The sequence below is a fragment of the Nerophis lumbriciformis genome, linkage group LG20, assembly GCF_033978685.3.
Source record: "Nerophis lumbriciformis linkage group LG20, RoL_Nlum_v2.1, whole genome shotgun sequence".
NCBI classification, from domain to species: domain Eukaryota; kingdom Metazoa; phylum Chordata; class Actinopteri; order Syngnathiformes; family Syngnathidae; genus Nerophis; species Nerophis lumbriciformis.
The window spans coordinates 17,867,146-17,892,845 of NC_084567.2; the positions used below are offsets into that span (position 1 = coordinate 17,867,146).

General features: G+C 37.8%; 2 protein-coding genes and 1 long non-coding RNA gene across 3 annotated transcripts in view; 1 reads left to right on the forward strand and 2 right to left on the reverse strand.

The window, feature by feature from the left end:
* The window catches only part of fam219ab (family with sequence similarity 219 member Ab), a 35,195-nt gene extending 25,780 nt beyond the window's left edge, over positions 1-9,415 (forward strand). The window contains exon 6 of the mRNA XM_061980555.1: positions 7,336-9,415. Coding sequence (XP_061836539.1) covers positions 7,336-7,497 — 162 coding nt within the window. The 3' untranslated portion in view covers positions 7,498-9,415. The remainder of the gene's footprint in view (positions 1-7,335) is intronic.
* LOC133619500 (uncharacterized) lies at positions 7,472-12,661 on the reverse strand. Its single transcript, XR_009817426.1, has 3 exons — positions 12,452-12,661; positions 12,301-12,355; positions 7,472-7,602 (listed from the first exon to the last, which is right to left on the reverse strand). It is a non-coding gene; the product is annotated as an uncharacterized lncRNA (long non-coding RNA).
* A 3,801-nt stretch (positions 12,662-16,462) lies between these two features.
* On the reverse strand, positions 16,463-24,683 carry klf9 (Kruppel like factor 9). Its single transcript, XM_061981048.1, has 2 exons — positions 24,062-24,683; positions 16,463-17,985 (listed from the first exon to the last, which is right to left on the reverse strand). The coding sequence occupies exons 1-2, from the start codon at positions 24,390-24,392 to the stop codon at positions 17,702-17,704; spliced, it is 615 nt and encodes a 204-aa protein (XP_061837032.1). The 5' UTR covers positions 24,393-24,683; the 3' UTR covers positions 16,463-17,701.
* Positions 24,684-25,700: the final 1,017 nt, after the last annotated feature.

Below are 25,700 nucleotides of genomic sequence, written 5' to 3' on the forward strand. Positions count from 1 at the left end.
GGCGTTTGCGATGTAGCGGCCACGCAACTTTGTCCAATGCCCGTAACATCCCCACATATTTTGGCTAATCAGCGTCATTCTTGCCTATCCGATTTGTCTCTGAGCCGTCCTCTAATGCGCAAGGCAACTGTGTAATCCAAGGGTGTTCAAACTTTTTGACTTGAGGCATTGGGCTAAAAAAAATCTGTGGTGTATTAATATTAGCAAAACATCAATACAGTATTTTGTTTCCAATTTTGTTGCCATTTTGAGTTTTTTTATTTTATTTTGCCTATGTTCACAATCATTATGAGAGACAGGGACTACATTTACACTGCAGGCCAAAGTGGCTCAAATCGGATTTTTTTGAGATTTGATTTTTTCCGGCTGACTGTTTACACTGCAAGTAAAATGTGATTTTTATCAGACTCCAGTGTAACCGCGCACAGGCCCCAATGTGGCCCTCATGTGGCCTCAACGTAATTTTCATGCGCACTTGGTTAATGTGAAAACAAAGGAAGTTGACCGGGAGTAAGTCGATACTACTACTACTACAACATAAAATAAAAGTCGCTACACCTTAAAAATTAGTGTTGTTTTTTTTACCTGAAAGTAAATGAAAGGAATACAAAGTAGGAATAGATGTATATATTGTAATATATTTAGGAGGGTTCTAATCTTTTTTGGCTGTTAATTAATGGAAACACAGACATCAGCGTGGATCTACGGAGCTTTATTTTTCAATTCACATGTAAGCAAATGCGCCACATGTCAATTCCGGTCTTTCAACAATCGCTATTTCTTCGAAATCAAAATATATATTTATGTATTACATATAGCTAGGGCTTGGCGATATGGCTGAAAAAGTATATCTCGATATATTTGTACTTAAACTCGATATTTGATATATATCTCGATATATTTTCCAGTGAAAGTATACATATACAGATATTCATTTTTGAGCGAGATTCACTGAAATTGAAGTGAATGACAACTGTACTGTAAACAGTCAGTGGCACTTTTATTAACCCAGTTAGTCAAGATGGGTATTCACAGCACAGAAAATAAACGGTTTAAGTAGCACAGAATTACAGAACATAAATAAAATAGAAAAATATTATTTCTAAGTAAAATAAATAACATAGCTGTGCAAATAATACAAAATGTATCAAACTCAGATAAAAATATATATTTGCAGGCAGACACTTTTTAATTCCCAGTCGACGATGTAATGGACTGTCACAGACGTAGGTTCTGATCAGCGCCAAGTAAGTGACTTTACTTAATTGTGTGGCTATGATCTTCCTCACTTCGGCATACATTTTTGGCATTTCTCATGTGAAATATGCCCTGTTTGGCAACTGGAGAACAGTTTTGATTTGGGCTTACATGGTAAACAACTCAAATGAATGTTTTATCCAGACGCATACATTTGTCCAAATGTGGCCAAGTAGACGCATTGTGGGATTCCTGGACGTTGTCTACATCGCTAAGAGAAAAATCTAAAGAAGAGAATCCCTCTGCCATATTCCACTAGTTTTTTTAATATATAAATCGCCCGATTGAATATTCCCTCTTCTCTTCTACGACTCTCTCGTCGTCATTTGGGATGACTGCTGTGATTTCCCTTCCTGGTTCCTTGACCCGCCCTATCTTGCCTCTGATTGGCCTGTTCCTAATGTTTTGCCCTAATCTCAACTAGGGATGTCCCGATCCGATATTTGGATCGGATGCCGATATTTGCCAAAAATTGCGTATCGGCAAGGCATGGGAAAATGCCGATCCAGATCCAGTTTAAAAAAAAAACTCCGGTCCGTGTTTTCCAACGCACCTATTTAAATAATACATTCCACTTTTCTGCTGCGCCGTAATTTCCGTTCCGCATTTTCCAGCACACCTTCAACACATCCACAATTCTCACGCAGTTGCTTTTAGCTGCTGGCATTACACGACAGGCTCTTCTCACTCTTTCCTGTGTCTCCCTCTCACAGACAGCGAGCGCACCTTCTTACACACGTCACGACACACGTCACATACTGTCACGTCATACGTCACATACGTGTACGTCCTCTCCCAGCAGAGAGCGAGGTAGCGGCATGGCTAACGTTAGCTGTGATGCTAGCGCAGCCGCTAAGGTGCGCGCCTGCTCAAACGTCCTCTGCGCACGGCAAATCTATGCCACGCACAAAATCAAATAAAAAAATAAGCGCATAACAATTTTCGACACACGGACACGACAGAGACAACAGTTTTCGTCATCATTGTTCAAATATTGTGACGTCTGTCGAGACGCTTATCTCCATTCGGTGCCACCGACCACACCATCAAAATGGCAAAAATGTCTACATCAACACCGTATGAAAAAATTAGTGATTTTTTTAGTTGCGATTTCCTTCTCTGCATGAAAGTTTAAAAGTAGCATATATTAATGCAGTATGAAGAAGAATGTTTTAATGTAGACATGCAAGCCTTGAAAGAACATTTTGAAAATCAAGACTAAATTTCCTGCAAATGGGTGCATTTCTACCCTATATTTTAACTTTAGATTTATTCTCATATCAAACTCTTTTGGCTGTCTTTTTGACACTTACATCAGGCGCCCCCCTCCACACCCTGGATTATAAATAATGTAAATAATTCAATGTGATCATCTTGTGTGATGACTGTATTATGATGATAGTATATATCTGATAGTATATATCTGTATCATGAATCAATTTAAGTGGACCCCGACTTAAACAAGTTGAAAAACTTATTGGGGTGTTACCATTTAGTGGTCAATTGTACGGAATATGTACTTCACTGTGCAACCTACTAATAAAAGTCTCAATCAATCAATCAAAACACATAGAATCATCATACTGCTGTGATTATATGCATCAAGTGTTCATTCAAGGCTAAGGCAAAATATCGAGATATATATTGTGTATCGCAATATGGCCTTAAAATATCGCAATATTAAAAAAAGGCCATATCGCCCAGCCCTAGTTCAATGATGCCATTTCTGTTTGTCATGTATAATTTTGTGTTTATCCTTGAATAAACAGGTCAGTTTCTTGTTACCAACCATTGTGTATTATTCAAACTCCCCTAATTCAGCTGGCTAGTTGTTATCAAGAGTACTAAAACCCTTTTCAACATGATTCTGACAACTAAGTAGGCTAAATAACTTTAAACTTTAATACATGCTCGGATAGGCCAGTATCGGTATCGGTCAGTATCGGTATCGGATCGGAAATGCAAAAACAATATCAGTATCGGATCGGAAGTGCAAAAACCTGGATCGGGACATCCCTAATCTCAACCAATCGTGACTCATCATTGTAAACAACCAACCAATCATGGATGTTCTTATACGTGCAAGCAGTTTTGGAAGGAGGAAAGGGAGGGGTTTAGTAGCCCATGGAGTGTTCAGAGGGAGTAGGAAGCGGGGGAGAATCAAGAAACACAACAAATGAGCAGTGTTTGGTAATTTGAAATATATTATATCGATATTACGATATTTTCTTAATTCATATCTTGTTTAAAAATGTTATCGATATATCTTACAAACTCGATATATCACCCAGCCCTACATATAGCCTATAATTTGCGCATTATTGACAAGTGATGCACCGAAAATGTGGTCGTCTTAAATAGAAACCGAAACCAGATGTTGTGATGAAATATCCATTTCGGCTAGCCACTGCGTCTTTCCGGCGCACACGAGTTACGTAGATCGCTCAAAGCTGACGAAAAAAATCACATTCAGGTCGCATTGCGTTTAGACTGAAGTCACATTTGAAAAGATCAGATTCTAATCGTGATTAAGAACTACCGCCTGATGTGGCCTGACTGATGCCAAAACATCAGATTTGAAGCACTTTGGAGGGTTTAGACTGGCAAAAAATCAGATCTGTGTCACTTGAGGGCAAAAAAATCCAAATTGGTGTGCAGTGTAAACGGAACCCAAGAACACATGTCTTTATTTGGGGGGGGGGTTAAAGATGATAAAAAATGCTTGGAAGATGCGGCTAATGGTACTGTTGTAGCCTTCAAAACCCTCCAATGTTTTATACACACACACTGCAATTATATATATAATGTAGTAATAGAAACCTTCATTACAGTATGTAATATATACAATATACACACTACAAGTATATATATATATATATATATATATATATATACACACATATATAATGTAGTAACAGCCTTCATAACAATATGTAATATGTTTCATATACACACTACAAGTATATATATATATATATATATATATATATATATATAATGTAGTAACAGACACCTTCATAACAGTATGTAATATGTTTTATATACACACTACAAGTATATATATATATATATATATATATATATATATATATATATATATATATAAATAAAAATATATATATAATGTAGTAACAGACACCTTCATAACAATATGTAATATGTACAATATTTACTTTACTTTGATCATTTTTAATCATTTCCAGACACATTTATTTGCGTTTTCAAAGCACTTTACTTCGGACTTATGGCAACAAATGTGTGTTCTACTTCCGGAAACAAAGGCGTGTGTGTCCTCAAATCATGGCAGATTTGGTAACAAATGACAAAGACGACTATTTTTGGACAAAGGATTCCGAACCTTATCTTTTTGAATCTGAATATATGAAGGATGAACTACTGCTTCTAGAAGCCAGCACGAAGGAAGAGTAAGACGTTGGAGCAGACGGAATCCGAGAGAGTGACGTAAAAGTGACTCAGAGCTGCAAAATGTGGAATTTGAAGCCGTGCTATTTTGACGTAAATGGAGTGCTTACCCATATAAACCGGAAAAAAACATCCCTGACCAGCTTGACCCAACAGTCCATCGAGTGAGTCACACTGTATATTGATCATGATACACGCAGCACGTCATGCATGTATCGTGACAGACTGCATACGCTGTCTTGTGTACAAACAAAACATGAAATGTGGGCTAATACTTTGTTACTGTAATATGATTGTTCATGTTTTTCAGTCAGTAATAATCAGAGGTGGGTAGTAACGCGCTACATTTACTCCGTTACATCTACTTGAGTAACTTTTGGGATAAATTGTACTTCTAAGAGTAGTTTTAATGCAACATACTTTTACTTTTACTTGAGTATATTTATAGAGAAGAAACGCTACTTTTACTCCGCTACTTTTATCTACATTCAGCTCGCTACTCGCTACTAATTTTTATCGATCTGTTAATGCACGCTTTGTTTGTTTTGGTCTGTCAGACAGACCTTCATAGTGCCTGCGTTTCAACAAATACGTTCCACCAATCAGATGCAGTCACTGGTGACGTTGGTCCAATCAAACAGAGCCAGGGGTCACATGACCTGACTTAAACAAGTTGAAAAACTTATTGGGGTGTTACCATTTAGTGGTCAATTATACGGAATATGTACTGTACTGTGCAATCTACTAATACAAGTTCCAATCAATCAATCAAAAGTGTGAAGGAAAAAAGACCATTTTTTATTTCAACCGTACACCCCGTCAAAAGCCTAAAGACTGACTGCACAGTTCCTGTCTTCACAATAAAAGTGCCGCTTCATCGCGCCTGCGCTTTCAAAATAAGAGTCTCCGAAAGCCTGCGCAAACAAGCTAGCAAGCTACGGAGTTTGCCGCCAATGTATTTCTTGTAAAGTGTATAAAAACGAATATGGAAGCTGGACATATAAGATGCCAAAAACCAACCACTTTCATGTGGTATTAGACAGAAAGGAGGAACTTTTTTTCTCCTCCATTTGAAAACGTGGACGTTTGTCATCACTACTGTCTGATTCCAATCAATGCAAGTCATCAGAATCAGGTAATACACCAACTTATATTCTTGTCTTCATGAAAGAAAGGAATCTATATGTGTTAAACATGCATGTATATTCATTAAAACACTATTAACATGTAAACAAAAATGGCAAAAAAAATAAATATAAATTATATACTGTATATATCAATGTATGTATATATATATATATATATATATATATATATATATATATATATATATATATATATATATATATATATATATATATGATATGTGTGTGTATGTTACTCATAAGTTACTCAGTACTTGAGTAGTTTTTTTACAACATACTTTTTACTTTTACTCAAGTAAATATTTGGGTGACTACTCCTTACTTTTACTTGAGTAATAAATCTCTAAAGTAACAGTACTCTTACTTGAGTACAATTTCTGGCTACTCTACCCACCTCTGGTAATAATAATAATTAATTGTATTTATTGCTGCCTTTCTCAGCACTCAAGGTCACCCTACAACAGATAAAAGATAAATCAGTCATGTGACAAACAATTTAAAAAAATATATATATATATACATAATAAGACCAGTGCAAATGAGAAGTGACGTGGAGGCAACTGATTAATATGAGTAAGCTAGTTTAAAAAGAGATGTTTTCAGGCGAGATTTGAAGGTTCCAATGAAAGATTGGTGAGATTGGTGTCTTATCGCATTGTGTTGTACATTACAAACACATTTTGCGCTGTCGTAGAAGCTAGCTTATCTCTTTCTGTCGTTAGTTTTTACGGCTAATACCGTAGCACGCCGATGTGTTTCTACGCTAGAAAAATAGTTCCTTAGCTCTTGCAATAACAATGTTGCTACAGCTTGGTTATTATACAGATTACGGAACGTAAATAAAATATTGATGACGGTTTTTGAATGCATTTTAGAATTGATTTCTCCAATTAGCTGCATTGCTAGCCACCAAGAATGAGCCAATATTTACATGTTAGAATGCAAAAAAACCAAAAACAACTTTTGTCTTCATGTCTCTGTCTCATAAGGATTGTGAACGATACACAAAATTCCAAATAAAAAGTGCAGTTCCCCTATAAGGTTACAAGGAACACTTAAAACATTGATAGGAAATTCATAAAATCTCAAGTTGATTTAATGTTATCAGACAAAAAAAAGCATCAAAACAACAAAACAATTTTTGCTACAACTTTCTGAAAAAGCTGCAAAAATCACAAAAAAAGCCTGCAAAATCTTGGAGGTACTGATTTTTGTAAATTCACTAGATAACAATTCAAGCAAGTAAAATATGGCTAGTTTTCCTCCTTTAAGTCCGTACTTGAACTCTCAAACAAGCAGCTTGGGGTAAGCTGCCAAATGGAACAATGCTCAGTTTTGATTGACAATATCAAAGATTTTGACAGTTGATATATGGTTTGTTAAAATGTTCTTGTCTTTTGCAGTTTTTCACCGCATTATAGGCCTTTCATATAGCTATAAACATGGCCACTAGAATACTACAACAAGCGTTTACTTACGCAATCTTTTTCTTCTTCTGCCTCTCCTGTAGCAAATCAACCAAGATCTCAACATCCAGCTTCTGAAGGATGGTTACCGTTTAGATGAGATACCAGACGACGAGGACCTGGATCTGATCCCGCCCAAATCAGTGAACCCCACCTGCATGTGCTGCCAGGCGACCCCCGCCTCTACCACCTGTCATATCCAGTAACCCTGTCGTGACCCCTCCCTTCTCTCTCTCTCTCCACGATGCATAACCCCGATCTTCATCTGCTGAGTTTGTTCCGCTGTCAAGACTGGTGTCAGCAGTGGGGTCCTGGTAGAGAATATAGTACTGATCAATACATAATGTGATAATGGGAATGACAAATCTATTAACTAATAGGTTTTGCTTCATACTATGTTAAGGGATGTGTGAAAATAGTTATTATATATTTGAATTGTGGTGGTTTCCTCCTATGGTAGGACATACACTTCTACTGAAAACTATGTAAAAAGAATGATATTACTGGCTCGGCTTACCTGAAATATGGTTTACATTTTTAACTGAGTTTTTTTTTGTAATCTTTAGTTGAACCTAATTGTTGTGTTTGGAAGAGGCTGAACGCTGCGGTCTTGCGGATTCTAGCGCTGTCGATACTGTACCGGTTGTGATGTAGCAAAGGCCAGGTTGCACTCGTCCTCCATCCTTTCACTATATTTTGTCCTACTGGCTTTGAAAGTTTCATGGCAACATGGATAAAGTGCAAATATAGTCACCACCGATAAGTGGAAAGTGAAGGTACAAATTAACATTTGCAATGGGGCTGCACGATTAATCCAATGGACATTGAGGTTTTAATTAGGAAGAACAAAAATATGATTATAAAGCCAAATGTCCCGTTTAGTGATATTTCAGCTTCAAACCAGATAGGCAATACGAGCCCATCAACACGGACGAACGAGCAAGAATGCCGTGATGGCAACAATAAAAAAAGACAATCTGACCTGATTTTTCCATCTCGGAAAAAATAATGCACTTTAAGATGTTCAATATTTATTTCAGTTACATTTTTGCTTACAGAAATGAGTCCAATTTTTAGTATTTATTTATTTATTTAGGATAAAGTTATTTACCTACAAATTACAGTACGATGGTAAACAATTTTACGGTAACGAGAAATACAAGTGTATATCCTTTTAAATGATTACTTGCATTATTATGGTTACATTACACCACAAACACTGTATAGTTTTTATCAGTTAGCATGATGTAGACAAAAGCTCTGCATCAAGCCAAGTATTTTTGGAAGTAAATACTGCATATTGTTCTCAAATGTGGCACCTTGAGACAAAAATATGTTGACTGACAGTCTAAAAGTAACATGTCTTCCTTCACTCGTTATTTTCCCAGTTTCATGCATATATATGTATAAAATAAAAACAATTGCAAATCAAATCGCAATTTTAGAGAGACAAATCCCAATTAGGGGTTTTCTTGAAATCGTGCAGCCCTACTTTGCTCATTTTATTTCTACCCCTTTCTGGCATGTTGTAACTCTGTGTTGTATTATATAATTTTGCACAATTTGTGTTCACCTTTGTAGGCCTTTTTTCTTGCATAGCAACAGTACTGTTTCACCAGAAAAACTTTGTTAAAAAAAAAATATATATATATAATTTAGTCGATAGAAATGAGGCCAGAGGACCATGACAGTGTCTTTTGTTTCATGTCTGCCTTTAAGTTGGTCATTTGTACATTTATTGTCACCCATCACCAGTTTAAGACACAAAAAGGATTTGGCTTCTGTTTTTGCACACACATAAGCATGCACATGATGGTACGCTGATGACATCGGAGCTTCATTTGCAGCCCTAGCTCCCAAAGTGACAGATTAGTTACAGTTAGAGTTGCCTTAAGTAGAGACAAGTTAACATGATGTGTGATTTATTGCCATGATCATGAGAATAGTGAAGACACTGTAACTTGAATTTATTTTTACTATCGGCCTACCTTGAACTGTGTTTTGTTTTTCTTTTTTGAATTCATAATTTTGTATTGTAAACACTTCCATTAAGGTATTTAACATTGCTATTGTTATGTGTGATGTATGAAAACATTAAATAAACACACAGCTAATGGAAAATCCCTTCGTCTGACATTATCGAATATTGTCAATTTCCTTGTATTGCAAAGTAAGTCAATAAAAAGGAATAGTTAGTATGTTATCATGAAAACTTGAGAAATGTTAAGATAAGACCACCGTGTAGTGTGCCGCGAGATTATGTAATTTCACCTAAATGAGTAAAAACTATTTTTTTACAAACCAGTAATTATAATCCGCAAATTATGTGCCGTGGCAGGTAGCTAATTGCTTTGTAGATGTCGGAGACGACGATGGTTTGTCGTGATCACAATATGCAGGCGACAGCGGGAGGCAGTGTGCAGGTAAGAAGGTATCTATTGCTTAAACCAAAAATAAACAAAAGGTGAGTGCCGCTAAGAAAAGGCATTGAAGCTTAGGGATGGCTATGCAGAACGGAACTTAAAACTGAACTGGCTACAAAGTAAACAAAAACAGAATGCTGGACGACAGTCCAGCATTCTGTTTTTGTTTACTTACAGCGTGTGGAGCAGAAAGCGTCCACAAAGTACATTCGAACATGACATGATAATCGACAATGTCCCCACAAAGAAGGATAGCAACAACTGAGATAGTCTTGATTGCTAAAACAAAGCAGGTGCGCGGAATAGCGCTCAATGAAGACATGAAACTGCTACAGGAAAATACCAACAAAACAGGAAAAGCCACCAAACGACAAGAGCTAAAACACTACACACAGGAAAACACCAAAAAACTTGTTGCGGCATGATGTGACAGGTTGTGACAGTACTTTGAGACAAGAGCTATAGTGATGCATGGTCTGTTATGGTTTAAAGTCATATCCAACAATTGCGAGAGCAACTCTATTGTCAATATCGGCTGCTGAGATTCATTTTTTTATGTTTTCTGCTGGTGGTGTGCCGCCGGATTTTTTCGATGAAAAACATGTGCCTTGGCTCCAAAAAGGTTGAAAAATACTGCCATATACAGTGAGGTCCACAAGTATTTGCACACCGTGTAATTTTGCAAGTTCTCCCACTTAGAAATTAGGGAAAGGTCTGAAATGTTCATCATAGATGTATTTTCACTGTCAGAGACATAATCTTAAAAGAAAAATCCAGAAATCACATTGTATGATTTTTTAATGATTGGTTTGTATGTTACTGGGGTTCATAAGTATTTGCACACATGAGAACATCAGTGTTAATATTTAGTGCAAAATGCGATTACAGAGGTCAAAGGTTTCCTATAGTTCTTCAGCAGGTTTGCACACACGGCAACAGGGATTTTGGCCCACTCCTCCACACAAATCTTCTCTAGATCTGTCAGGTTTCGGGGGTGTCGCCGAGCTACACAAAGTTTCAGCTCCCTCCAAGGATTTTCTATTGGATTTAGCTCTGGAGACTGGCTAGGCCACTCCAGAACCTTGATATGCTTGGTATGGAGCCACTGTTTGGTTATCCTGGCTGTGTGCTTCATGTTGGAAGACCAAACCACGACCCATCTTCAATGCTCTGAATGAGGGAAGGAGGTTTTTAGCCAAAATCTTTCAATACAAGGCCCCGTTCATCCTCTCCTTAATACAGTGCAGTCGTCCTGTTCTCTTTGCTGAAAAGCCCGCCCAAAGCATGATGCTTCCACCCCCATGCTTCACTGTGGGGATGGTGTTCTTGGGATGATACTCATCCTTCTTTTTCCTACAAACCCGACAAGTGGAGTTTATACCAAAAAGTTGTATTTTGGTCTCATCTGACCACATGACTTTCTCTCATGACTCCTCTGGATCATCCAGATGGCCATTGGCAAACTTCAGACGGGCCTAGACATGGGCTGACTTAAGTAGGGAAACCTTCTGTGCGATGCATGCCATAGTGTTCTACTGATAGTAGCCTTGGAAACAGTGGTCCAAGCTCATTCACCAGCTCCTGCCGTGTAGTTCTGGGCTGATTCCTCACTTTTCTTATCATGAGTGATACCCCACGAGGAGAGATCTTACATGGAGTCCCAGTCTGAGGTAGATTAGCAGTCATGTTTAGCCTCTTCCATGTGCTAACAATTGCTGCAACAGTTGATCTATTCTCGCCAAGCTGCTTCCCAATTGTCCATAGCCTTTTCCAGCTTTGTGGAGCTCTACAATTTTGTCTCGGGCCTCTTTTGACAGCTCTTTGGTCTTGCCCATGGTAGCAGTTGGACTTTGACTGACAGTGGGCTGCACAGGTGACTTTAATGAGCTCAAAGGGGTGGTGGGTGGGTGATTAGTTGTGGGGTAAAGGTGGACTTTTTTTTAAGGTAGACTGACAGCTCTTTGAAAGTCATAATTCTTGCTGATTCTAATGTGTGCAAATACTTATGAACCCCAGTAACATACAAATAAATCATAAAAAAAATCATACAATGTGATTTCCGGATTTTTCTTTTTAAATTATGTCTCTAAGAGTGTCCGCCCTGAGATCGGTAGGTTGTGAGTTCAAAACCTGGCCGAGTCACACGAAAGACTATAAAAAATGGGACCCATTACCTCCCTGCTTGGCACTCAGCATCAAGGGTTGGAATTGGGGGTTAAATCACCAAAAAGTATTCCCGGGCGCGGTCACTGCTGCTGCTCACTGCTCCCCTCACCTTCCAGGGGGTGATCAAGGGTGATGGGTCATATGCAGAGAATAATTTCGCCACACCAAGTGTGTGTGTGTGTGTGTGACAATCATTGGTACTTTAACTTTAACAGTGGAAATACATCTATGATGAACATTTCAGACCTTTCCCTAATTTCTAAGTGGGAGAACTTGCAAAATTGCAGGGTGTGCAAATACTTGTGGACCTCACTGTATAGTCCATATATCAGTCTTGGGACGTAAACAAACATGAGGCCCAGAACAAAATGGCCTCCTCACTCACTGTAAAACAGCTACAAGAAGAAGAAATAGGGTTACCTTTAATTGTCAGAGGTGCTGTATTTCCAGCCAAATTGGAAGTCGGTTCCCTTGTCTGTTCCGAAAGAGAATAAAAAGAAGTGACATAATAGCAAAAACAAACGTGTGTTAACGTGTGATGAAGAAGTAAAACCGCTAGTTGTCCACTCACTTTGATTAGCAAATGCTAATTGACATCAGCTGCTGCTGCTCATTACGCCGACGGATAGTATTTTTTTTGAAGGGATGCCAAGCAAATTCATTGTCCAACATTACACTGGATAACGTTTATGACGTGACATTTTTCTGGAAAACAATACAATATTGCTGTCGCATATTCCACTATTAAATGCGCTCATTTTCCACACATGCCGGTTCGGAAATGTCTTTAAACTGCCTTTCAAAATAAAACAGGAAGTTCATGCTTTGTCATTGACCATTATATTTTCTAAATGTGCACATGGGCCCGAGCACCCGCGGACAATGCCGAGCATTCACATGGGAATGATGGCAACTTTCAATCTTTACACAACCTTGAGTTGAGTTGAGTTGAGTTGGAGTTTATTTCGAACATGCAAGTACACAACATGATACATCACAATCATTGTATTTGTGTTTGACTTTCTCTTCTACTGTTACCAAATAGCATTATTTTAGTTTTACTGAAATTCAACAATAGTCTGTTTTTGTCAAACCATCTTTTTAATTTGTTAATTTCTTCTGTTATTATTTGTAGTATCTTCTGTGTGTTCTCTCCTGAACAAAACGCTGTTGTATCATCCGCAAATAATACTAACTTTAAATCTTTTGTAACTTTACAAATGTCATTTATATATAGATTGAATAATTTAGGTCCTAGTATTGATCCCTGAGGTACACCACAGGATATATTTAGCGTTGTAGAGGTGTGTTCGCCTACCTTCACGTATTGTTTCCTGTTCATTAGATAACTTCTTATCAAGTTTAAGACTAACCCTCTGATGCCATATCGTTCTAGTTTTTTGATTAAAATATTGTGATTAATTGTGTCAAATGCTTTAGTTAGATCCATAAAAACTGCTGCCGCACATTTTTTATTAAAGTTTCAATCAATCAATCAAAAAACCTGCAAATCAGATGGAAAATTAGAGGGAACATTGTTTATCCATAATACGCCAATAGGGAGAAGTTTTTATTTACACGATAAGTCGGATGTGTCTTTACCTCCGTGGCGAAAGCTCCGTCGAACCCCTGAGGCCGACTCAGGGGTTCGAACCCAGGTATATACTAACAAGCCACAACATGAAGTGCACCTGCACAATCCAATTAGTAGAACACGTGACTCCTGAGATGTAAAAAAAAAAAAAAAAAACTAACAAAATACGCTTTTTTTAATTAACAAAAAAACACTGGATTGTATTTAATATAATCTAAAAATATTTATTTTTATTTTTAAAATGCATTTTTATTGAATAGCATTTTTTTTTTTTAACCATTTAATGAAGCTGCAGTGCGTCTAAAAAACGACCATGGAATGCACCATAAAGTTAACACTTTCAGTGTAATTATGCAATATTTTATTTCAAGATTGAAACAGATTAAATATTCAGATTTTTCATTAATACATTTAATTTGAAGAACTTTTATTTGGATGCGTTTTTTCTTAGTATTGGTGGATAACCCTTTAGTAGTTTACCTGCATTCATTGTAGTTGTAGTTAGGTCTAGCACCAGTAGGTAGCGCCTTACACAGGTAAGGTCGGGCCGAACTTAACCGAAGAATTGGCAGCAGGAAGAAAGGCAGGAATCGTCCTTTCCTACGCCTGTTTTGCATTTTTTATTCGGTCTTCAGGTAAAGTGTGTTCATAAATCCATTCATTTTCTACCGCTTGTCCCGTTTGGATGTTCAGTTTGTTTGTTATTTATATGTGGCAAAGTTAGACCTTCTGGCATGCTTGCTTAAATAGTCTCAAATCAGTCTGTAATTGGAGAAACCTAACAATGATTTCCTTGCGACCGATACAGGTATTTTAATGTAAATCTTCATGACTTTGTTTACGCTGCACAAGATTGAATGAAGGGCATACTTACTCAACAGCCATATATGTCACACTAAGGGTGGCAGTATGAACAATGCCAACACATGTCATTAACATGTGCCATATAGTGAAACCACACTAAACAACAACGACAAACACATTTTGGAAGAATATTTGCAACGCAACACAACATAAACACTACAGAACAAATTCCCAGAATTCCCTGCAGCACCAACTCTTCCAGGACGCTACACTATAAACAAACGCCATTTTTTGGATCTACACCTAACATCCACTGTAATGATACCATGTACAATACCATATCTAGTCGATACTGCTATGATTACATCAATATTTTTTAACATCGCAAAATCTTCTTTCGTTTTTTTTTTTTAATTTATATTATGTTTATAAACTCAGGAAATATGTCCCCGGACACATGAGGACTTTGACTACGACCAATGAATGATCCTGTAACTACTTGGTATCGGATTGATACCCAAATTTGTGGTATCATCCAAAACTAATGTAAAGTATCAAACAAGAGAAGAATAAGTGATCATTACATTTTAACAGAAGTGTAGATAGAATATGTTGAAACAGAAAGTAAGCAGATATTAACAGTAAATGAACAAGTAGATTAATAATTTATTTTCTACCACTTGTCCTTAATAATGTTGACAAAATGATAAATGACACAATATGTTAGTGCATATGTCAGCAGCTAAATTAGGAGCCTTTGTTTGTTTACTTACTACTAAAAGACAAGTTGTCTTGTATGTTCACTATTTTATTTAAGGACAAAATTGCAATACGTATGTTTAATGTACCCTAATATTTTTTGGTTAAAATAAAGCCAATAATGACATTTTTTGTGGTCAGCTTTATTGAGAAAAGTACCAAAATACTTTTGGTACAGGTACCAAAATATTGGTATCGGGACAACACTAATACACACACACCGCACACCCACTGGCAGAAAAGTAGATCATCTACACATGAACTATTTTCACATTCATATCAAAGTTGGGCTAATATTTTGCATTACTTACGTTGTTTTATGCGACTTGTTTGTAACAGATGCATGTCGAAGAATTAGGACAGGACTACAAAGAACAATCATTTATTGTTCAAATGTTTGAGCATTAATTGTTAACAATGCAATGACTTCTGCAATATTACCACATTACAGTACAATAGCATCATAACCTGAAAGGCACCAATATTTCATCACAGTTGTCATAAAAACATTAGAAAAAAAAAGAAATTTGTATGGACAGTATGTCCAAAGAGCTTATTTTCTCATGGTTTTTGGACCATTGAGTGGCTTAAGTAGAAACGTTTACCATAACAAGATGTCTGTCTTGTGTAGCGGACTAGGAAACCCTCTCAATGACATAAAAGATTGCCTGACAAATACATAACAAATGATATAAAAGATTGCCAGACAAATACATACAAATATGCTACAAGATGGATATGACTAACTAAGGCACAGGTGTCAAACTCAAGGCCCGGGGGCACCACCTCATTTTATACGGCCCACAAATGCCTGGAAATAATATGCAACAATAAAGTACCTTATCATTTCTTACTAAATGTATTCATTATTGTAATTTTTTACAGAAAAAAAATGTACAGCATGAAATTGCTTACTTTTTTAAACTTTAATAAATTCCAGTATTACAAAAAATATTAAATCATCAAAATAAATACTTAAACATATGATTTCAAAGCAAGTTATCCATCAAATTGTACACTGTAAAAATGTCAAGAGATTTTACAGTTAAATTTACTGTGGTTTTTACGGCATATTAATGCAAATTGAGAAATTCGACCATTATTTGTATTTTATTTAAAAACTATCACTTTTTTTATTACGGTAAAAAACGGGCAGCTCAGTTTCCAAAATAAAAAAGTGGTAAGTTTTTTCCATTTACAGTAATATGTTGGGGAAACATTTTTTTACAGTGTAATTCTGGCGACTAAGCTGCCAGTATTTTTCTGTAAAAAGAACAAAATATATGTATGTATATATATATATATATATATATATATGTATGTATGTACATATATGTATATATATATATATATATATATATATATATATATATATATATATATATATATATATATATATATTATATTATATTATTATAATGGTGCATAATTAATCATTAATATCATTGAATATTAAGAGTATGTGAACGTTTGACTCCTACCTTGTTTATTTCCGTGACAACCTCCTTAAAGTTTTGTGATCACTATATGTATAAGCAGCTAAAATGCGCCAAGTGTGGAGGGTGTTTTGGATTTTTCCATCATGCTTGGTAATAGATTTAAATGGGTGTAATTTAGGATTTTCTTTTATGGTGCATGAACGTTTTTCAGAATATCCACAAAGTTAAGTGAGCAGGTTGTGCTATGTGTGACCATGGGGGATTTTTTTTTTGTTCTTTCACCATGACTAGGGAAGGTGGTCTGCGTTGGGTCACATAGATAAATGCTGCACATGAATTTTCACAAAAATTTTTTGAAGGTCATTAACCTGAATTACTCGCTCGCTCCACATGAAGTCGACAAAGTAGCATCACACTTGACGGACATTTAAAGTGAATACAACTCTCGACGTCTCGCGTGGCAAATTTGAAGGTGCCCGTTGGACGTAGTTTGAACGCCTCTGGTTTACATCTGGCGCAGCCATCTATGGAATGAACTCGGAGGTGGTGAGAACGTTCCAAAGTCCGACCTCTAGGGGCGTTCCAGTCGAAATTGAAATCCCTAGTCAGTGTCCAGCCAGACCCAGAATGCATTGTGTTCCCCCGTCACACTTTCGAGCCCTTTTAAATCAAGCAAAGCGGACCTTTCGTCGCTTGTCCTGCAATGATGTTGTTTTCCATGACATGGATCAGAACGAGCATTTGGCATTCGTTTTGCTTGTGCATCGTAGTATCACCAGAGTATATTCAAGGTATTTTGCTGCATTGATTATGCATTTGTGCTAGCTCGGAAATCCTGTGTAGTTGTCATTTCTCTATAATAACTAATAAGCATTCTTCCCTTTATATACATTGTAATACTACTCTCCTCTACTGTACATGCGCCTTATCGCAGCTCTACTAGTGTTTGCATGATATTCATCGCCATAACTTCTCTGCTATCAAGTGGTGCAGACTCTCTGGACACGATAAACCCTGAAAACAGCTGTGTGTATTATTCCGAAGTACATCAGAAAGGATAACCTGCCTGATGGATTGATTGATCAATGTTGAATAAAAATCTGTCACACGGTAAAGACAGAAGCTCTACACGGAGCGCTCCGCAAGGTAAAACCCCGCGACGGCGGGCTGTGTGCGGCACAAGAGTGGGCGTGTCCGTGTGCATCAACGCACACGCGGGCGTGTCTCACACCCCCGCCGGGCTTTGGTCGCCCGAGTCCGAGGACGACGATACGGAGACGGAGCAGCGGCGCCGCTTGCTCACGCTGCAGCCCTGCAGCATGCTGGGATGGAAGCCTGCGTGGCGCCGGGCGTGTTTGGTCAGGTGGTCGCTCCTCATGAAGCACTTGTCGCACATGGGGCAGGTGAAGCGCTTCTCACCCGTGTGCGTGCGGTAGTGGCGGGTCAGCTCGTCCGATCGGGAGAACTTCTTGCCGCACGCCGGCCAGGTGCACTCGAAGGGGCGCTCGCCTGGGGAAGTGTTTAAGATGCATTCATTACTCAATGCTCAATGTTCAGAGTCAGGGGAACATGCTTTATCAGTATCATGCTTCAAACCCCGCTTCGAAAAGTCGTGCACCACAAAACATGCTCCTTGTAGCACAGGAGTCTCAAACACATTTTTTTTAATGGCCTCCATCAGACGGCTGTTTGTAACAGCCAATAATATATGAATCCGACTACACATTTGATTATTACTGTCAATTCTGGACCACTTTGCACTCTGCAGCTTATAAAACAGGGTTTTTCTTCTTCAAACAAACAAGCAAATACACTGAAAATGTGTGTTAGTGTCTGTGCTATGGCACCATCTTTTGGACAAGTTCGCTCACTGCAGCACCTGCAGTGTCCTTCCATTTAGTCCTTTCAACCAGAAGTAGAAGTGCCGTTCAGTCTTCTAACTGTCCATAGTGTTTCTACTCATGGATTCTTCATTCATCACTCTAAGCAACATTTGTAAGTTTTGCAATATAACTAAAACAATTCGTACTTACTAACCCGCCCCGTGTGTGATGTCTGTAGGAGTGTTTTCATGCATATTCGTACGTGCTATCGTCATGTAATGAAGCTAGCGTCGTTAGCATTAGCTAATATGCTAACACGTTTACGAGTGTACGTGTTAGTATTATTAACTTAAAATGCCATTCGCTTTGTTTTGTTTCAGTTTCACAAATTATTCAATAAATTCACCAAAATGTCACCGGTCTGTTTAGCTGATTGGAAAGTTAGCTTCCGCAGCTAGTGGGTCCATGACAATGACTTCTGTTTTGTTTGATCAGCTGTTTTACTGCCGTGTTAAAGACACCGTTTGGAAACTACGGGATTTAAATAAACATTTAAAGAATAATTATGTGTAAATAACTCTTTTCACAACATATATATAGTCCAGTCCGGCTAATATACTGTGTGGACATTTTTTTAACCTAAAATTTTGTGTGTGTGTCTTATAAAAAACTATCTGTAGATTATACAGTAAAAAAAAACAACTGGCAACTTAGTCGACAGATTTTTACTGTAGGATATGAAGTGGTTTTTTTTCAACATATTACGTAAATAGAAAAACAGTAACACTGTTTATTTTTACGGAAAAAATGACAGCTTATTTGACAGAATTTTACTGTAAAATGTATGGTACATATTACTGTAAATGGAAAAACAGTACCACTGTTTTTTGTTTTTTTTTCTGGCAACTGAGCTGCCAGTTTTTTACTGTTAAAAAATGTGGTACCATTTTTCCATTTACAGTAATACATAGGAAAAACAACAACCGTATATTTTACGATAAAAAAACAACAACTGGTAGCTCAGTTGACAGAATTTTATCACACAGTGATAGAGTTTTTCCCATTTACAGTATTATTTTGGAGAAAACACCAAAAATGTTACCATAAAATCTATTGTCATTTTTACAATGTACAATTTGACGAATAACTTGCTTTGATATCACAAGTCAAGCAGATATTTAAGTATTTATTTCATATTATTATAAAGCCCGAAAATAATATGCATGAACAAAGTTCCTCACCTTTCTCACTAAAAATATTCCTCTATTCACTGTTGACAGACAAATTGCATGTCTTGTAAACTTGAGAATGATCTGACCGTGCAAAAAACATTATGTTAACACAGGAGTGTCCAAAGTGCGGCCAGCAGTTCAAGTTATGTTGGCCCGCAGCATTCTTTGGTATAAAAACATTAAGAATGTAAAAAAAAAAAAAAAAAAGAGCAAAAATGTGTAATGTAATAAGAAAAACGCTGACAATTTGATATTAATAACTCAAGGGTGTCCAAACTTATACCACCAAAGGTCGCACAATGAAAAGTCAAAGTATGTGGGGGCCATTTCAAAATAGTTTTATTATGTTCAGTTCAGTTCATTTATTCATTACAGTAATTCATAAAAAACAAATATTAAAAAAAAAAGATATATATATATATATATATATATATATATATATATATATATATATATATATATATATATATATATATATATATATATATATATATATATATATACATACACATAGTCAGCTTTGTGTTGTATGTGACAACATTGTATTATTAGCTTTTAGTATCAAAATTTCAGCTTTTTCTTATTCCATTATGTATTATTGCTCTTTTTTTATTTTTACATTTGTTTTTTTAACCCCTGTAATAATTAATAATACTGCACGTTGTCACCTACACGGACACTAAGTTTTGTCTTTAATATACAGGGAATGTCTGGGTTTTTTTTACAGTATAAAAATGTGTCCAAATGGCTCCCGCATATTTTGACTTTTTAGTGTGAGGTCCTTCGTGAAAAAGTTTGGACACCCCTATATTAATATATATTCCAAACATTTTTTGTTAAAATAAAATGCTTGCTCCCTTGACTTATGATTTCAAAAGTTATCCATCACTTTGTACGTAAAAAAAGACTAATAATCGAATGCATAGGGAATTGATAAAATGTTATGATGACAGGTGTACTTATAACAATTTGATAGACCAATGATAATATTTATAGTAGCGGCAGGGGCGCAAAAAATGTTTTCTTATTCTTCGGCGGGGCATAACAGAAATAATTAAGAAGCACTGCATTATTAGGGGTTACTATGACTTCCTGCTGACCCCACTGTGGACTGGACTCGACTGGACTCTTACTGTTATGCTGGATCCACTATGGACTGGACTCTCACAATATTATGTTAGACCCACTCGACATCCATTGCATTCGGTCTCCCTAGAGGGGGGGCGGTTACCCACATATGCGGTCCTCTCCAAGGTTTCTCATAGTCATTCACATCGACGTCCCACTGGGGTGAGATTTTCCTTGCCCTTATGTGGGCTCTGTACCGAGGATGTCGTTGTGGCTTGTGCAGCCCTTTGAGACACTTGTGATTTAGGGCTATATAAATAAACATTGATTGATTGATTGATTGATTGATGATGTATAAACCAGTGAGAACTAGTGGCTGCTATATGTTATGATGTATAAACTAGTGAGAACTAGTGGCTGCTATATGTTATGGTGTATAAACTAGTGAGAACTAGTGGCTGCTATATGTTATGATGTAAAAACCAGTGAGAACTAGTGGCTGCTATATGTTACGATGTAAAAACCAGTGAGAACTAGTGGCTGCTATATGTTACGATGTAAAAACCAGTGAGAACTAGTGGCTGCTATATGTTATGATGTATAAACCAGTGAGAACCAGTGGCTGCTATATGTTATGATGTAAAACCAGTGAGAACTAGTGGCTGTTATATGTTATGATGTATAAACCAGTGAGAACTAGTGGCTGCTATATGTTATGATGTATAAACCAGTGAGAACTAGTGGCTGCTATATGTTATGACGTATAAACCGGTGAGAACTAGTGGCTGCTATATGTTATGATGTAAAACCAGTGAGAACTAGTGGCTGTTATATGTTATGATTTATAAACCAGTGAGAACTAGTGGCTGCTATATGTTATGATGTATAAACCAGTGAGAACTAGTGGCTGCTATATGTTATGACGTATAAACCGGTGAGAACTAGTGGCTGCTATATGTTATGATGTATAAACCAGTGAGAACTAGTGGCTGCTATATGTTATGATTTATAAACCAGTGAGAACTAGTGGCTGCTATATGTTATGATGTATAAACTAGTGGCCGCTATGATTGTGACACATTCACCAGCTGTATAATAATGGTGTTTGTGGGTTGCTGTTTATGCGTATGATGTATAAACCAGTGAGAACTAGTGGCTGCTATATGTTATGATGTATAAACCAGTGAGAACTAGTGGCTGCTATATGTTATGATGTATAAACCAGTGAGAACTAGTGGCTGCTATATGTTGTGATTTATAAACCAGTGAGAACTAGTGTCTGCTATATGTTATGATGTATAAACTAGTGGCTGCTATGCAGTGCCGGCCCAAGCCTCCATGGGGCCCTAAGCAAAATTTGATTTTGGGGCCCTCTATTTCTGCCAATAATATATAAATAATATATAAACTCATTGCGGCTCTGGCAGTGTTGTTTACATTATCCTATTGTCAGCCTGGCATGTCTTTACAAATGACATGTCATTTATAAAGATATGGGGGTGGCCCAGTTAAGAACATAAATAATACCAATGAATGAACGAATGATGTCCAGAGTGCCACATATGGTTACTAATCTTAAAATGTAGAAAACATTCAGCTACAAGAGTGGCCTGGGGTTGAACAGTCCAAGTGATAAAGCTTTGTATTTACAGTAAAAGTGTCATCTTGTCTCATCAGTCTTGTACATATTAGTCTTTAATTACTAGTTTATATTTTTAGTTAATTGTTCATATTTAATGTTTACTTTGTACAAAGAGAGCGCAGTCTACTGAAGTTAAATTCCATGTGTGTTAAACATAACTGGACAATAAAGCTGATTCTGATTCACTTTATTATTTTTGGTAACAAAAACCTGAAACAGCAATGTGCAAAAATGTTGACCTAAAATTGTGTTTTTGTACAATAATATATCTTTGATCATTTAGAAATCATCAGTCAGACTCGTACATGCAAAAAATAAAAAATAATAATTTTTTGTTAATTGCTTTTGGGGGCCCCCTGGTGGCCGCGGGGCCCTAAGCAAGCGCTTAGTAGGCTTATGCCTTGGGCCGGCTCTGCTGCTATGATTGTGACACATTCACCAGCTGTATAATAATGGTGTTTGTGGGTTGCTGTTTATGCGTGTTCAGCATAATTCTGAGGACCTGCAGAATCGTGTTATCTTGTTTCTCAGTTCACTAAAAGTCATGACCCAGGGGCAGTAAAAACAATCAACTGGAGCAATTCAGCAGAAGACAAAGTACGCACATTGTGTTCTCTTTCAGCGCACAACAACATTTTTTCGAGAGAGGCAGACATGCACGGTTTTTCTAGGAACAAAATCGGAACACGTTGATTTAGAACAAGTGAGTCACGGTCGCCAAACAAGAAAGAAAGCACTTCCTCCTGACTCCGCCTCCTTTTCCGCCCGCCCTCCCTGCCACTTGCTACACACGACCACGTGTTTACCTCTTGTTTACAACCAGGCGCGAGGGGAGGGCGGGGTCGATGATGTATACGGAAGCGAGCGCGTGTGTTCGGGTTCACAGTCGGTGTCGCAGTGAGCTGCCGCGTTCACCGCTACCGTGACGCATTCACGCCGACGTGGATGACATCCGCCTATAAAAGACAGCGCCCTATAAATCGATCCCACTCGAGAAAAGCTCGACGCACCTTCCCTTTCCACGAGGTTCCTATTATTAGTTCTCAATTCGCACGGAACGCTGCCTTTGCGTCATGACGTCACAAATTAAAACAAGGAAGTATAACTTACTGGTGTGCAACCCCCTGGCGCTGTTTTGGACTGTTTTTGTACTTATTTTGATTATTGTTATTTATCGATTGTTTGTAAATGTTGCAGTTTATAAATGAAGGTTTATTAAAAAAAAAACAAATTACTGGTGTGCATCACTCGCGCTGCTGTAACTTCCGTGTACACAACTTCCTGTTTTGATTCCACCACAATAAAGGTATCTCGTTTGTATTTCATGTGCCTTTCCGATGTGCCTTTTTTGTTTTTTTGCCCGTAACCATGGCAACAAGAAAGTGACTTTTTTTTAAAAACAATTATAACTTTATGTGTGAATGTAAGTGTGAATGTCGTATGTCTATCTGTGTTGGCCCTGCGATGAGGTGGCGACTTGACTTGTCGAGTTTGTTATTGTGTACTGCGCATGCGCAAACCGGTTCTTTTCTATATAGCATGCTGTGAGATCAACCAGTACGACCGAGAGCTGTACCAGCGAGTTGAGAATAAACAGAGTTCACTTTATAAAGTAATGAAAAAAAATGGAACTTGATGCACAAAATGTATGTATTGCTCAGAAATGTCCAAACAGTGGCTAACCGTATTTGCTCACTAGGTGGCAGCAAATTATCAAAGACAATGGGGAGGTTTCATTCATTGACCCCTGACACCCCTAAAAAATCTATACCAATAAGTATTATTAAAAAAGTTTATTAAAAAATTAAAAAAAAACTTACCGGTATGCACCCTAAGGTGGGCTTTGAGGTGAGACGACTTCCCGTACATCTTCCCGCAGCCGCCGAACGGGCAGCAGTGCCGCTTCTCCGCGGACTCCCCTGTCCTTCTTTTGCTCCGATTCGGTTCGGGTGCCGCCGCGGCGTCTGCCTCCGACGCGGCCGACCGGCGAACGCCCCTCTCGGGCTTCTCCTCGTCGTCCGCCGCGCTCACCACTGCGCCGGCGGGGCCGCATTTGTTCAAGTCCAACAAAATCATCGCCACCATCAGCAAAGTTCGGCTCTCCTGGTTCTCCTTCGGGAGCGCCCGGTCCACGGAGACGAGCTCGGACATGACGAGGACGAAGAATATGGAGGTGGGATGGTATCGTCCAAACACGTGTCGTCCTCAAAGTGACTGCGCAATAATAATAATAATAATAACAATAATAATAATAATAAAACACCTTTCTAACCTGCGTCCACTTCCGCTTTCTACCGGCTTCGACAGTAACAACAACAACACGTCCGGCGGCTAAGCGAATGTGTCCATTTGTGTCTCCACATGTGTCAACTTGTCCTCTTTTTTTTCCACTTCTGTCCTCACTCTCCCAAGAAACGATTTCGCGGAATCCCACGGCGTCATCGTGAATCGGAGCGCTCATTGGCCCGCAAGGAAACGTGCCGAGTTTTTGTGCGCGCGCGCGCGCGTGTGTGTTTTTTTTTTTTTTTTCTAAGTAATGGGAAGTGAGCGACGAGCCTTCTGACCAATCAAAAGACGAGGCTGGAGGGCAAAAAGGGGGCCGGGCTTTGTTGATGACGCATTCAAGGACAAATGTTGACTGGGAATTTTTTTTTTAGTTTGGTCTTTATTTGAAGGGACAATGCACAGAGACATTCAACTCAAGGACAGATATGTTCTGCACCAGATTATAGCTAAATAGCTCATTTCCATCTGCATTGATTGATTGATTGAGACTTTTATTAGTAGGTTGCACAGTGAAGTACATATTCCATACAATTGACCACTAAATGGTAACACCCGAATAAGTTTTTCAACTTGTTTAAGTCGGGGTCCACTTAAATTGATTCATGATACAGATATATACTATCATATATACTATCATCATAATACAGTCATCACACAAGATAATCATCAGGGTGTATACATTGAATTATTTACATTATTTACAATTCGGGGTGGGGTGGGGTGGTGGGTGGGGGTAGGTTTGGTTGTTATCATCAGTCATCAACAATTGAGAACAGATAAATGGATATTGAAACAGTGTAGGTCTGACTTGGTAGGATATGTACAGCAAGTAGTGGACATAGAGAGAGAGAGAGAGAGAGAGAGAGAGAGAGAGAGAGAGAGAGAGAGAGAGAGAGAGAGAGATAGAGAGAGAGCGATCAGAAGGCATAAGAAAAGTATCTACATTTGATTATTAACAATCCGGGGAGGGTGTTAGTTTAGGGTTGAAGTTGCCTGGAGGTGTACTTTTATTGCGGTTTTGAAGGAGGATAGAGATGCCCTTTCTTTTATACCTGTTGGGAGTGCATTCCACATTGATGTGGCATAGAAAGAGAATGAGTTAAGACCTTTGTTAGATCAGAATCTGGGTTTAACGTGGTTATTGGAGCTCCCCCTGGTATTGTGGTTATGGCG

What these genes read in the sequence shown, in the direction of transcription:
- klf9 (XM_061981048.1), bottom strand. Translation starts at nt 24,392, where the DNA reads ATGTCCGAGCTCGTCTCCGTGGACCGGGCGCTCCCGAAGGAGAACCAG. An exon ending in CCACCTTAGGGTGCATACCG is followed by an intron (nt 17,986 to 24,061) that starts GTAAGTTTTTTT and finishes ACACTTCCCCAG; the next exon opens with GCGAGCGCCCCTTCGAGTGC.